The following is a 16,191-nucleotide window of genomic DNA, read 5'->3' as shown; positions in this document are numbered from 1 at the left end:
TTTTTTTTTTTTTACATTTTATTTACAATAATTTTTTTTATTAATATAATTTTAAAAATTTAAATAAATAGGATATAGTTGATAGTTAATAACTTAAGAATTTAGAGAAAGAACATGATGTGTCAGATTCAAAGTAAGGTAGAAATATTGCAGTGGACGTGACATTGCACTCAAATGGCATGTGAAAAAATTTCTACAGTATTTTTGAATATAATTTTTCCTGTTGTCAAACTAGTTCTCAAACCGGTTAAGTTATTTAAGAGTAAAAGAAGAGATTACACTATTTAAAAGATAAAAAATTACTTATAAGTAAAAAATTTACTTCAAGTTATTTACAAAAAAAATTTATAATTGTAAAAGCTACTTATAGGTAAAAAAAAATATAAATCACTCATTCTCTTATAATTGCAAAAGCTACTTATATTAAAAAAAGTGAACTTAAAATTTTTTAAGTATAAATATTTAGATATATTTTGTTTTTAAAATTAAATATTAATAAAAAGATTACACTATCTAGAATGTAAAAAGTTACTTATAAGTAAAAAAAATCACTTCAATTTTTTTAAAAGTAATAAAAAAATTATAATTGCAAAAGTTACTTATAGATAAAAAATATTAACTTCAACATTTTTAAATTAATATTTAGATATATTTAATTTTTTTAAATAAATATTAATAAAAAATATACTGCAAATAAAAGTAAAAAAAAAAAAAAAAAAGAGTGCATAAACCTCCGTGCACAGAAGTTTGCAAAATGTTAGTTTTTTTTAACTTATATTTTTGTGTACATTTTCAAGCACATTACAGGATAGCAAATGAAGTTGAAATATTACATTCTTAATATCATTTTGAAATATTCGCGGCATAGTATTGCACGTCGTTAACGGTGCGTGAAACGGCTAATCGTAGCAAATGTTACGGACGTCAAAATAGGCATTTTCAAGCTATATTTCGAAATTTTTGATAATAAATTAACTTTAAAAATTCATTAACGATTGTACGATAGTCGAATCGATAAATATTTTACATTCTCTCGAAACTCATTTCAAGAACTATATCATAGACACATCGAATGATTCAAATGAATATCAAAAATAGTTAAACGGATATTAAACGTATGTATTAAAAAATGAATATAAGTCATTTTTAAAAAAAAAATCAATTATTTTATTACTATTTACTATTTTTTCGCAACAATTTTCTCAATACATTATTTTGTTCAAGAAAAATTATGTGGTATGACGTAAATTTTTTTCTCCATGCACGGAGTGAATATGGTTTTTTTTTTTTACATTTTATTTACAATAATTTTGTTTATTAATATAATTTTAAAAATTTAAATATATAAGATATGATTGATAGTTAATAGCGTGAGAATTAGGAGAAAGAACACGGTGTGTCAGATTCAAAGTAAGGGAGAAATATTGCAGTGGACAATGACGTGTGACAAAATTCTTACAGTATTTTTGAATAAAAATTTTTATGTTGCCAAACCAGTTCCCAAACCGATTAAGTGTGAAAATGAGTGTGACAAAAATGAACAGTAAACCCTCATTCTCTCTTTTATGGTAAATCACTTCAAGTTATTTAAAATAAAAAAGAAACTTATAATTGTAAAAGCTACTTATAGGTAAAAAAAAATATTAATTCCCCATTCTCTTATAATTGCAAATGCTACTTATATAAAAAAAAAAAAAATGTGATCTTAAATTTTTTAAGTATAAACATTTAGATATATTTAGTTTTTAAAATTAAATATTAATAAAAATATTAAACTATCTAAAATGTAAAAAAATTACTTATAAGTAAAAAAATCACTCCAAGTTATTTAAAAGTAATAAAAAAAATTATAATTGTAAAAGTTACTTATATGTAAAAAATATTAACTTCAACATTTTTAAATAAATATTTAGATATATTTATTTTTTTAAATTAAATATTAATAAAAAAATGTATTACAAATAAAAGTAAAAAAAAAAGAGTGCATAAACCTCCGTGTACGGAGGTTTGCTAAATGTTAGTTTTTTTTTTTACTTATATTTTTGTGTTTATTTTTAGGCTCATTACGGGATATCAAACGAAGTTGAAAGATTACATTTTTAATATCATTTCGAAGTACTTGCGGCATAGTATTACACATCGTTAACGGTGCGTGAAACGGCTAATCGTAGCAAACGTTACGTGATGTCAAAATAGGCATTTTCAAATTATATTTCGAAATTTTCGATAATAAGCTAATTTTATAAATTCATTGACGATTGTACGATAGTCGAATCGATAAATGTTTTACATTTTCTCGAAACTCATTTCAAGAACTATATTATAGACACATTGAATGATCTAAATAAATATCGAAAATAATTAAACGGATATTAAACGCATGTGTTAAAAAATATATATAAGTCATTTTAAAAAAAAAATCAATTATTTTATTACTATTTATTATTTTTTAGCAACAATTTTCTCAATACATCATTTTGCTCAAGAAAAATTATGTGGTATGACGTAAATTTTTTTCTCCATGCACGGAGTGAATATGTTTTTTTTTTTTACATTTTATTTACAATAATTTTGTTTATTTATATAATTTTAAAAATTTAAATATATCAGATATGATTGATAGTTAATAGCGTGAGAATTAGGAGAAAGAACACGATGTGTCAGATTCAAAGTAAGGGAGAAATATTGCAGTAAACAATGGCGTGTGACAAAATTTCTACAGTATTTTTGAATAGAATTTTTTCTGTTGCCAAACCAGTTCCCAAACCGGTTAAGTGTGAAAACGAGTGTGATAAAAATGAACAGTAAATTCTCATTCTCTCTTTTATGGTAGTGTAGATATAATATTTACAAAGTTATGCTTTCTCAAGAGCAACATGTGAATTTTTTTTGGAATATAAAAATTTAATATTCATACTTTATAGGAGTAAATAATAATATCCTGAAATATTAATTATAATATTGTGCTATTTCAGAAGCAACAACATAATGAATTATCAATTTAAAGTATATAAATGAACATCTAAAAATATTTAATCATGTTAAAAATATTAGTTGCATTAAACATGATATGATATAAAAATTAATTACCAAACGGATCGGATATAATTTATATATAAAAATTAATCATCAAACATACATTAAGAAAAAGAATTACCACATATAGGAGTTCATAAAATTGATTAAATACTTTATTGGCTAAATATTTTATCAACATGCAAAATATACCAAACATGCATGCGAATTCCACATATACATATATTCAAGGTAAAATTATAGATAGAACTAATATGTGGCAGAATCAAAAGGTAGAATTAATACGTGAATTAATATTATGCGATAGAATTGATTGTGTATAAATCAGAAGGCATAAATTAATGATAAAACATGAATTTACTTAATAATCCATGAATTAGTTTGTGCAGATTACACTTGCAAACATGAATTAAAATTAATATGCATAAAAACAAAAAGCAAAAAAGAAGAAGTAACCTTATTATGATATATATGTATATCGAAAAAATTTACATGTAAAAAATTTAATTTTGATATACCTAACAAATGAAACATGCTTATGAAAATTATTGCCTCCTAACTAATTCATTTTAATTTTTATAGACTCGTGCTGATTGTGTATTTTATTAAAAACAAAAGTCTCATACAAAGAATTAGAAATACAATGATAATAATTTATAGGGTTGCAGGGATATAATTGTTATATATATATATATATATATATATATATATATATATATATATATTTCCTCTTTTCTGTGAAGCTCTCTTGTAGAGAATAAGACTATTCATCCGCTTTATAGCCCAATATATTTGCACATTGATCGTTCACTTGCAAAATATTTATGTAATATAACTTAACCTAATTAGAGAATTGATATATTTAAGTTTATTTGGATTATACTAATAGCTCATGAGTGTTATATAATTAACCTCGAACACAAAAAAGTCACACACTAAAGGAGTTCAACAAAAAACAAGTTACTTATTTGTGCTTTGACTGAAATTTCATCTGAATTGTGTTCATTCGCGCGTTTTTAATCAAATTTTACTAAAATTTCACATGATTTTGATTTATTGGCACATTTTGAATCAAATTTGATTAAAATTTCATACGAGTTTTTTTGTTGGCGTATTTTCAATTAAATTTGACTAAAATTTCATACGTGTTCGGTTCATCGAAGCTCTTTTTTCTTTCAATGAGGAACAATATGTTTATATTTTATGAAAAGATAGGATGCATGAAGATGACACACAAGACATCCAAATTTTAACTTTTTAATTCTCTCCAAGAGTGAGAGATTAATTTATTTTCTATTTGCGACGGCGGAGCTTCACATTCTTGACCATGAGATGAAAATTAAGTTGTGAATTTTTATTTATTTTTATTTTTTCTCATGCAATTCAGTTTATGAAAATAATTCAATCCATTATCACAAACGTTGCCAATTGGAGCACCGAATTTCAATACTCCGAGATAGAGTTGGACAAATCTCCCGAATCGAACTCGAACCAAATCAAACCGAACCCGACAATTTTTCTCAAGTTAAATACCTGAACGGATATTTGAATTAAGAACTGACGGGTACGATTCAGTTCTCGGTTCTAGACCAAAAATCGAAGAACCGAATAAGAAACCAATATTCCTAATTTTTATTTTTTTATATTGAATAAATCAAATTATTTTAATTTTTTCTAAACAAATTAACAAATTAGGTGATTAATTGATACTTTATCTCCTAAGCCCTAGCCTAGCTAGCTTGACCTAACCCAACCAATTTCTAAATCCAATTTTTTGGCCCTATTATTTGTTTCATTTCTAATTTTTTAATTTTTAGCCCAAGTGTTCTTCCCTTTTTTAGCCCAACATCCAAGTGATCCAACCCACTAACGACTAACCCTAAATAAATTACACACATTATCACCTACAGACAACACATTTGACATTTCAAAACTCAAATAGATGCATAGAACCTCCAACTCCGAGTCCGAAGCTATGACCTCCGGACTCCGATGACGACCTTCGACCGTTGATCATTTGAATAAAGTAGTGTGTAAGCTTCCCTATATGTGATTGATAAATTAATTTTGTTGGAAAACTTGTTATATACATGTTAAATTGGATGAATTTATAAAATTACGATTGAATGTGTTACTAGTTGTATTTATGTAGTGTTATTATAAATGTTAAAAAATTTAATTATAGTATAGAATCGAATCGATCCGAACATAACTCGAACGGTCCCATAATTATATTTGGACCCGACGGTTATATTTATTAAATGCCCGAAATTTTTGGATCAATTCGATTCTCTTTAAAATCGAAGCAAACCGACTCGTGCCCAAACCTACTCCAGAGAGTAATTTTTCTAGCCAAAATTAACGATTTCTATAACATAATAAAGGATATCGTTGGTTTATTAAATAATTTGTAATGATGAATGGAAAACAATATAAAACTTAAAAAGTTACAGTTAAAAAATAACTTTTAAAGTACATCAACCACTCATTTGAAAATAAAGTCCAACCACTATTACATAACACCTCTTTAAGTGTGGTTATTATTTAGAAATTTTAAAGTTGAATGTCAACTGAAAAAGAACAAAGTTGAAGGCATAATGACTTTAAAACTCTCAATCTTTTATGTGTTAGGAATCAATTCACAATCAAATTTCTGAATTAAAAATCAGTAGTCTAAAAGTTATTTTACAGGTAAAATCAATTTTTTCCCCAACTTTTACGAGTTTTATGAGAATTGAAAATATGAGTTGAAGAATGAATGCTTTCTTAGTTGGAGGACACTCTTCAGGACATATGGAAGGATGAAACCGAGCGAATTGGCTTTAGTCTTCCTCAAGCACTACAAGCATAATATTGACAAGGCCCTTATCGCATCTTTCTTCATGTTAACAAAATATCTATTTTTTTTTTGAAAAAAAAATACAGGGTTAGACAAATATTAAATTTTATTTTTCTCTCTTTAATTTTCAATCACACAATTTTTCATAAAATAATATTATACGTAAATTGAAATTTTTCTTTCGTTTTTTAACCACCAATCCTCTTAAAAATACTATTCCACCCATTTTAATTTGAAAAAATTGGGGCCAAACTAGGTTTAAATATTATTCCCATTAACTAGTTTCTTTCATCCAAAAACACAAAATTATATTTGATCGATATATTTATCATTGTCATTGTCATTATTTTTAAAAATTAATTTTAAATAATGCTATTTAAAAGTACTTAGTTTATCACATTCCACTAAAAACTTTTTTATTAAGATACAATACTTTTGAAAAGTTATTCAAAGAAATTAAAAAGTAATTTCTAAGCCCCCGTTTGATTTCGATTCTTATAAGAATGAGAATAAAAAATATAGTCGTTACAGGACACATATAAAAAAGAAAATATCAAATATGTTGATTTGATGTGATGGATAACGATCATATTTTTCATTTTGTGGCCAAAGAGTGGAAACAAACGGGATCTAACTTTTCAAAATATAAAATGAACAAGTGAAAGTGAGCTCCCTGCTGACTATGGAATAGCGCTACAATAGCATGTCCACGTAACTCTCTCCATAAATGTAGATGTAAAATCAAATTCAAACTCCTATAAACCTAATTCAATTGAAACAGAAGCACCATTAAAACCCTAACTTCACAGGCCGGCCCGATTCCTAATAACCAATTTCTCTAACTACATTCTTGCAGAAACCCCAACCCTTGAATTCCTGTAGAATACTTCTTGAAAAAATGGATCTTTGCACAGCGAAAACCATATCCAATCATCACGTCTCAAACCCCAGACTCTTCACTCCCAAGCATACTCAGTCCACTCTCCAATTGAAAACTCTTTACCCTCTTTCTTTCAATCAAATCTCGATTTGTCTCTCCAATCCAGGTATTTTTTTCTTTCTTTTAGGAGCGCTTCTGGTTTTTGATCTGTTTACTTTTTCTTTGTCATTTTCCGTAATAGATTGTAGTATTTCATTGTCAATGTGCGCTTTGTATGTTTTCGTGAAAATTACTTTGTCCTTCCCGAACTTATTGCCCTTGTAGCAACTTGGCCCCCAACATTTTATTATAGTAGTTGCACGATTAATAGAAAATGTTCAAATTTTTGTTAAATTGTGGCCCTCTTATGTTTAAATTTGTGAAGCTAGATTTTGCTTTCCAATTTGGATGGCTGTGATTATATTCTTTTTATTTTCTGTTTAGCTGGTTATCTAGCTGTTTTCTTTAATAAAAGAAAGAAAAAACTGGATTTTGTTGTAGTATGTTATGCCTTCCAATGATTTCAGGTAGCCTTTCTTAAGTTTTTGGGATTATTGGCTATCCAATTTGAAATCTTGACAGGAAAAGATAATTCATGCTAGAAAATGATACGAGGAAAAATAGAAAAGAAAGAACACAGAAAATCGATGGAAAGTGGGAAGTTCACTATCTTCAGTTTGGGTTTTCTTATCAGGGGTGAGATACTATAAAAATTCATCTGTAAGGTCAACCACGTCCGAAGAAACTTCGAGTGAGACAACCCCAAACGATAAAGATGAAACTGATTTTCAGTCGCATGAAGTCCCGCAAGAAGATTCTTGGATGTATAATCCAATGCAACTGTTTCAGTTTTTTGAGAAACTCGATATAGAGGTTTGTTTGTAGACTTTGTTTTTATTTGCAGTTTAGAAAGTACTTCAATCATTCTAATATAGCTTTATAAGATAGCTTTCCCTTTTGTGACGGCGGGATTCTTTTAATAAGTTCTTGAAGTAATTACAAAATATTACGAGTCTGTAATGTTCTAATAAATTGATTTCTTAAAAAAATTTCTACATATTGGCTGCTCAAGACATATAGCATAATTACTGGTTGGTTATTCTAGATATTCTTTTTGTATTCCATGTAACGCACAAAGGAAAAAAAATGATAGAGACATTGCCAAATAGGCTTATTAAACCACTGCTGTTTGTTGTGCATATTTGAACGTCTTCAACTATTCCGCTACTTGTTAATTATATTAGTAGAACTCCAGTTCTTGGCATTTGCAAATTATGGTGGAGGAAAAAATTACAATTGAATAAAACCTAGTTATCCATACATGAATTTAATTCTTATTGCATTGTGACACCACTTTCTCACTCTATAACATTTTTCTTTTGTTGATACTCTTTGTGTTATCTTTGTGGTTTCCCTGTCTATTACTTTGGGTATAACTATTATCTGTATTTAGATATTATCTTCCCCCCCCCACCCACATTTTTTGTATTGTTTAATGTAGACTTAATTGTCTAGAATTAATGTACAAAATTAGAAAATTACGGAATCAATAGGAAAAAATTAAGATACATAACTGTCGAATATCCTATTTTCTAGGGATTCCTTGGGAGTTGCCAACAATATACACGATATATATATTTTATAAATGGACATTCATTCTTAAGTGTTATAATTTTCTTTCCTTTTTTTTTTTTAGTCATACAATGAGTTTGTTTATGAAAATTGCATTTATAATTAGCTATGGGAAGTCATAAAATACTGATTTTGAAAGCACTTGCTGCGTGTGATATTAACTGTCTTAATGCATATCCAAAGTACTAGACCACACACTATTGTTTTTGATAGAAGGTAAATCATATAAAAATGATTATCATATCCATTCCTTAGTTGAAATGGTCGAGCCGTAGTTTTATTTTACAACCTGCAAAAAAGGGGGTGCAGGATTTCTCCGGGGATACTCTGATGCTTAAGTCAATATATGACAATAAAATTATCCAGTTATCAATGATGCCATGTTAGAGTCTTGTTTGGATAGAGTGTTATCCATGAATGAGGATTAAAATAGATTTTATCCTTTTAGTAATAGAGATTGTGTTGCTCATAGAGCTTATCCATTTAGTCATCTTAGTTTTACTGAGATGAGAAATCTAATATTTTGCAATACTGTCCAAAATTTTAATCCAAAACAAAACAATGATCTTTTGGTTTTCTAGTTGGCCACTTGATTGCAGATTATAATTGGTCAGCCGTCTTGAAGTTTTACATATCCTTTTCATCAATTACTGATTGATTATGAAGAAGCATATTATTTTCTTGTGTTTGGCAGTGGTGGTGTAGTTTTATATTGGATAGCAGCCTCTATCGTTCATGCAATTGATTCTATTCCAGTGGTGAGTACTTTTACTGTTTCTTCTCTTGGATTTGATTTCTCATGATTGCAAGCTTTTGAGTAACCTTAAGATATCGATTTTTAGTTTCCTAAAGTGCTGGAACTTGTTGGTCTTGCCTACACCATCTGGTTCACCTCCCGCTATCTTATCTTCAAGGCAAGTACTTGAGAATTTTCACATATCACCATATCTGTCTTACTTTTACTACATGCCTCTCAATTCAGTGATACCGTTTTCCAGAAAAATAGGGACGAGTTGGTTTCCAAAGTTGAAGAGATTAAGCAGAAGATACTTGGTTCGTGGGATAACTAACTGGGTAACGATAATGTTTGCGTCCCGAGCTTTTAAATTCAGCATGTAATGTTGAGCCTATTTCGTGTACAAAAAGAAGGGGCCTTCTTGTTTCTTGGATAAGTTTTGTAATGGCACTGTACCTTTCTTGTTTACATTTGGAAATCAAAGTTAAATAATTCAATAATGATTAGGATTGGCGATCTCTAGGACGTTTAGATTACCTCCAGCGAATTCTATATATTTCTTGTTTTAATTCAAATAAATGTGTTAATAATCGAGAATTTTTAATTGAAACTCAAAAAAATTGATACTCCTTTAGGCCTGATTTCCTAGCAAAATAATGTTGAGATTGTACAATTCTAAAAATGTTTTTGAAATTTAAAATTTTATTTATTATAATACGCACACAAATTTAGCAGTATGTCTATAAGGTAATAAAATTTTGGCACGAGTCAGCTATAAATGAGATAAGATTTTAATTTTAAATAATATGGAAAATGATGCCAAAGTCCATGTTTTTATTTTTTTATGTTTCAGGATTCAGAATATTGAGAGAAAAAAATAGGAGGAAAAAGAAAAATTCAATAACGTCGCCTGAGAGATTCGAACTCTCGCGGGGAAACCCCATGTACTTAGCAGGCACACGCCTTAACCACTCGGCCAAAGCGACCATTATGGGGGACTTTTCTGAAATTTTTATTTATACATTAGTCAATAGAATTCAATTTCCATTCCTTCTAACTTATTTATTTCTCATACTCATTTTCAACCACATTCATTTAATAAAATATTTTATACGTAAATCCAATTTTTTTTTTTATACTTTTTAATCATACATTCTCTAAATATATATATATATATATATTTTTTTTTTTTTATTTTTTATTTTTTTTTTTAAATTAAAGGCCACCAAACAGGAGTTAAATAATAATGAGAAAAAATGTATTTGATAAATAAAAAAACTTGAACGTCGTATTGAGAATGGAATAGTTTTTTAGCTTGCTTGTCTAAAATTCCCTGCACTAAAACTACAATGGTAGTATGCCAAACACGCAAATCGGTTTTCCAAAAAAAAGAAAAAAAGAAAAAAAACTATAAAAAATTTAAAACTCAAAAAAAAAAAAAAAAAAAAAAAAAATTAAAACTCGACCCCGTTTATTTCTAACAATTTTTAAGAATTCTTGTCCTATTAGTCCCTAGGCACCTGTAAAACCGTCTGTGCAATTTATCTATACAAGTATCATTTCTGTAGATTGAATATTAGGTTTTCGAATGGTAATACATTTTTTTTAATAAATCTTTGCAAGATGTTACTTAAGTTCTGTTCGGATTAGTTAAAGTAGTGGATAAAAATTTAAGTTTTAATCAATAATTAATTTTAACCATACGTTTCATGGGACTCCGAGCTTTTCAATTATATATTTAGCCATTGTTTGATAGGGATTAAAATCATATTTTTATTAGATTTCGATAAAAATTGATGAATGTATAACGGAAAAGTTGTGAATTCCAAGAAATTGTTGGCATTGATTTTGACCAAAATATTGATTTTTAATCCCTTCCAAATCAAAATCATTTAATTTTTATCAAAATTTACTAAAAATCTGATTTTCATCAAAATCTAACATGAGCTAAATAGTTCATCGACTCATCAGGATTATATTGACAAGTATTGGGTCCATTTCAGTTCTTAGTAACCCATACATAAACATTGATGATGATGAAGTCTATGATTGTGTAACATCATTTACTTTAACGAAATGGTTCGATGAGGTACATTGGAAATGTTTCTCTACATTCTTTTAAGTCAAAGAAAGCTGATTTGAATAAAGACTAGAAATTCGAGCAGTTATAAATAGTGGAAATGATACTTGAAGTGAAAAAAGAGTCAACCGTACATATTGAAAAGCATTTAGGGGATCAAGTGTGCTGTAGTTTTTGTTTTTGTTATTATTTTTTTTTCTTCGATTTTTGTGTTTTTCTTCATTCACTAAAGCGAGTTTAGGTTGACCATTTCGACATCTCTATTGACTTGCTACAAACAAAGTATGACTCGAATGGATCGTACATAACTAGCCACTGTCCAGGGTATATAGCAATAAGGTTGATTTTTTTTATTTTATTTTTAAAAATATATGTTAATGTAAATTATTAGTAACCTATTTATCGCACATTATTAATACACGGTGAAGTACGTAAGAAACAACTTTTACGATTTATTTGTAAAAAATTTTTTTTTTACGAGATAAGATTTAACATGATTAAACAAGAGAATTACAAAATAAATTTATATTATTATTACTTCAAAAGAAAAGATCTACTAAGCATTGATGCTTAACTTATGCTAAGTATCGATGATATGAAATATCAATTAATTGATGAATGAGTTTTTGATAGGTCTAGTATATAAAATATCAGTTCTTTGTATATAATTTCTCTAACGTTATGATTGTAGATCTATCCCCATTTGACTCCATTAATTTTCATTCCATTACATTTAAATTTTTTCTCTTCTATTTTCAACCACATAATCTTCTATGAAATAATATTACACATAAATAAAAAAAAAATTCTTCTTTTTCAACTACTCATTTTTCAAAAAAAAAAAAATACTATTCTACACATTAATTTTTCTACAAAATGGGGGGTCAAACGGAGGCTAGTGTTACAACTATAAATTATTACTTTAAAGAAATAATTATTAAGCACCAGTAACGTGTTCACGAGTTGAGTAATTCAGAGTGTGCTTAATTTATCGTTTTGATGTTATTTTCAGTTTTCTAAAATACTTTAAAATGTGTTTGGTATTTTATTTTAAAAAATGCGTTTTTGAAAATAAGGAAAATTTTACAACATAAAACTCGAAATGACTTTTTAACGTTTTGAGGGTGTTTTCATTGTTTTTGAAAACACTAAAAAACTCAAAATAAGGAAAACGAACTTAAAATTCCTTAAATTAAAATAATTAATAAAATAACACAAAATCTATCCAAATATATACATATATATCCCAAGAACCCCGGTGAAGAATTCATCTCTCTAGTCCATTATTATGTACGGATGATTTCAACGCGATTGTTGGAGATATACTTACAATGAATCTTTTTTATCGACTTTAAAATTTATATTTTATGATTACATATTATCATAAAATTGATATGTTTTACTAAATAATCAAATTAGTTGAAAAAAAAAAGTCATATGCTTATTTCTAAAATTTTTAAATCAAAGCATATTTTTGTTTTTTGCTTTGAAAAACAGTTTTTCAGAATGACAAATCAAATATATTTTCTTGCAATTTTAAAATAATCTCTCAAGATAGAAAATAAAAAGTGAATTCAAAATTGAAAACATAAAATTGAAACGCAAACCAAACACTACCTTAATTTCTAAAATTGACGATAAAATTATTCACCAATTATTGATGTGTTATGTCATCAATGATTAGCATAAGCTAAGCAGCATCCTTTTATTCTGATGCTAAGAGAAAACTCTTTAAGTAAGAATAATGAAATTTACACGAGTTTAGATGATTTCAATTAAATGAATCATGTAATATTACATTTAAATGAATTTATCATTTGCTGACATTCAATTGTCACCTAAATTGATGCATGCAACCAGTAGCGTTAAATAACATTAATCTTATGAGGTGAAGAGTCAATTTTATATTTTAATTCATAAGAATATCTCTAATATACTCTATGAAATATGAGGAGAATCAATAAATTATAGAGAATGATAAAATGAAGAGTCAAAATATAGAGCACCATTGAAGTGCATAAAAAATTTAAATTTTAAAATGTTATGATACATAAGATGCTCTTTTTGGAGATGCTCGAGTACTAGCTCATCATTTCTCTATATACTTTATAAGCAAAATTTTGTGAAATTTGTACTTTGCAAGTACATTAAAAATGAATAATATAAAAAGTATAATCTCATGCCACATCTCATTCTTTGATTAGTAAGGTTTTCTTTGATTCTTATTTTTTTAAAAGCATTTTTTTCTGCTTTTTTTTTAAATTACAAATTCTTTATTAAAATAATATGACACGTAAATAAAAAAAAATTCATTATTTTTTAATCACATATTTTTTTACCAATCTAGTATTCTAAAATGTATTTTTTCAACACCAGCTAAATATTTTGATACAAGTAACCCTTTTCTCGTTACATCAGCATAACACACCCACAAATCAATTTGAAACATTTTAGGTAAGTCTCAGAAATCGAATACTCAACTAATTATGACATCATATTTTTACTTTTTATTTCTATAAAGTTCTTAAGTTTATATAATTTTTAACATCAATTTTAGTAATTACGTGCTAAAAAAGTTACTTAACTAAATTGAGATTTTAATTATTTTCAAAATATTTTTTTCTTCATTTTTTTCAATAACGCATTTTTAAATAAAATAATATTACATGCAATTCAAAAAAATTTCTTATTTTTTAACCACGCATTCTCCATTAAATTACTATTTTAAAATGCATTCTTAAATAAAAGGGGGCTCAAACGGCACTGAATGTGAATGAAAAATATACTATTAATTAGATTACTATTTTGATTTAATTGCATTTAATTAATATTAGCAGAAAATACAAAAAAAAAAAGAAAAAAGAAAAAGAAAGGGGAATCGGAAAAGGAAAAATAAGACAAAGCAAAGCAACCAAACAGTCCCTTAAATTCGCTCTCTTTTTAGGTAACTTTACCCATATCGCAATCTCAAATTCTCTTTTGACATTTCTCTCATGTCTCTCACAATCCCAAAGCTGGAGAATTCTCTCATAATTCCGTCAAGACGTCAAATTCCAATTCCATTTTCCATTTTACGATTTCTTCTCCTCCACATCCGCCACCGCTATCGCCGACGACGAGGCCTCAACTATATGCGAATTTAGCAGAAAAGCCGATTTCTATGTGGAGAAAGAAAATCTGGTTATTAGGGTTTCTGTTCAGCTCGGTCTTCATCCTTGGTGCTGGTTAAGTGACTCGGAATAGGTTAAACAGATGCTTATAATTGTTGGGATTTTGCTGACTTTTTGTCTGGTAGTCCGCCAGAAGTGGAAGAATGCGACGGCTAAAAGGGAGGAGATTTTGAGGCTGGTGACTGCCGCCCCTGAAGAACAGGCTGAATTTGCTGGGATTATCGCTTTTGAAGAGTACAAGTCATCCCCTTTGCCACCTCCCTCGAGGCTTGAAAAGCGGTATTATTGTGCTGTTTGTCTTTGTCCCACCACCACGAGGTGCTCTCAGTGCAAGGCTGTACGATAAATGAAAAGCTATCACGTTAAAACGTAGACCAGGATTTCACGTCTTGATAAGTATGTGGTCATTTAAGAATTGATATTTCCTTGCAATAGAATTTTATGTATCTTGTCTTCTTTTAAATGCATCTGCTACCATGCAAATTCGGGAGGTGATGCTCTATATGTGGTTCAAAAGTTGGTTTTATTTATCATCATGTCATGCACCACCTCTATCTAGTTATTAAGCTGGGTGCATTTGTCATGCCTCATGGTATTCATCGTGTAAATAATGCTGGGACAAAGGCCCTTGCATATCAATATATCATTGAGAAAATTAGCAAATGACCGACTAGTGGTTTGGCTCTCCTATAAGCTCCCTCTGTAGATGACACTGTTCCGTGGTTCTATAATCAGTGTTCCGTATTTTTATGTACCCTTTATCCTCATGTCCCGAAAAGCAAGTTGCAGAAGTTGCATGGAGATACTGCACATTCTTTTTCTCATGAGTGAGGATATCAATTTTCTTGTGGTAGGGAAAAGATATTCCCACATGCTTCATGACGAGTGCGTTTTTTATTTTCGGGTTTGCGGGTGTGGCACGTGGAAAGGGTTTTGTATGTTAACACTAGGTTTAACCATGCTTTAAAAAGGCGGAGTTGAGGCGTAGTACCTTTGCCTCATGGTGCTACTTCAAGTGCTTTTATTTTGAGGTCGCCCGTTATTGGATGAGACACGTTCAATTCACAAGCCTCATGCGGCGTGAGGCGTGCACCTCATGTTCTTTTAAAATTTGAATTTTTTATATCTATGGTTCAGTGTAAATGTGAGTTTCAATGATAAAATCTAATTAAATGCTTATAAAATCTAATTAAATGCTTTTACTTGGGTCCATCTTCTCAAATTAAGGGGAAAAAAAAATTGGATATTTTTTAGAAGTTTTTGTGTTTTGGTGTGAGGTTCACGTCTCGCCTCTCAAAGGAAAAATGTGTCAGTACCTATCTCCGCCTTTTTAAATATTGGGTTCAACATATGTTTTAGGGTATTATGCTATAAATTATTTAGAAGAAACCCTATCAGCATTTGGGATGGGTGATATCAATTTTTCCTCCTAGGGTGTGTTTAGAATTTGGATGGAATGTCCTCTAATTTGGGAAAGAAGAGACTTTGATATCTTTGACAGGTGTGGCATGTTATAATTACCCAGCTACTAGCTGCAATATTATGCATCCTAATTTGGAGTGAGTCACTTTGTGTGATCATAATTATAACAACTTGGTTCACATTTTCAAGATCCTGTTTTGAAGATGGATTGAATTGGTTAAGAGCAGTCTCTCTTGATTGTAATTGTTGTTCAGACTTATATCAGTTGCATGTAACAAATGATCTCATGAGAGGAGAATTTAATTAAATTGTTATTGTCACATTGAGGGAAAGGCCTTCTGAGTGTTCAAAAATCAT

At 28.5% G+C, this 16,191-nt stretch overlaps 1 protein-coding gene and 1 non-coding gene across 2 annotated transcripts; one reads left to right on the top strand and one right to left on the bottom strand.

The window, feature by feature from the left end:
• Positions 1-6,571: 6,571 nt before the first annotated feature.
• On the top strand, positions 6,572-9,697 carry LOC111409057 (protein CURVATURE THYLAKOID 1D, chloroplastic-like). The gene is made up of 5 exons (XM_023038952.1): positions 6,572-6,921; positions 7,489-7,667; positions 9,080-9,184; positions 9,269-9,340; positions 9,425-9,697. The coding sequence occupies exons 1-5, from the start codon at positions 6,774-6,776 to the stop codon at positions 9,494-9,496; spliced, it is 576 nt and encodes a 191-aa protein (XP_022894720.1). The 5' UTR covers positions 6,572-6,773; the 3' UTR covers positions 9,497-9,697.
• A 369-nt stretch (positions 9,698-10,066) lies between these two features.
• TRNAS-GCU lies at positions 10,067-10,148 on the bottom strand. Its single transcript has one exon. It is a non-coding gene; the product is annotated as a tRNA-Ser (tRNA).
• Between the last annotated feature and the right edge of the window lie 6,043 nt (positions 10,149-16,191).

The sequence above is a fragment of the Olea europaea genome, chromosome 14 (genome assembly GCF_002742605.1).
Source record: "Olea europaea var. sylvestris chromosome 14, O_europaea_v1, whole genome shotgun sequence".
Taxonomy (NCBI): Eukaryota; Viridiplantae; Streptophyta; class Magnoliopsida; order Lamiales; family Oleaceae; genus Olea; species Olea europaea.
This window is presented reverse-complemented; position numbering and strand designations above follow the sequence as displayed.

What these genes read in the sequence shown, in the direction of transcription:
- LOC111409057 (XM_023038952.1), top strand. Translation starts at nt 6,774, where the DNA reads ATGGATCTTTGCACAGCGAAAACCATATCCAATCATCACGTCTCAAAC. An exon ending in TTGAGAAACTCGATATAGAG is followed by an intron (nt 7,668 to 9,079) that starts GTTTGTTTGTAG and finishes CATCAATTACTG; the next exon opens with ATTGATTATGAAGAAGCATA. An exon ending in CAATTGATTCTATTCCAGTG is followed by an intron (nt 9,185 to 9,268) that starts GTGAGTACTTTT and finishes ATCGATTTTTAG; the next exon opens with TTTCCTAAAGTGCTGGAACT.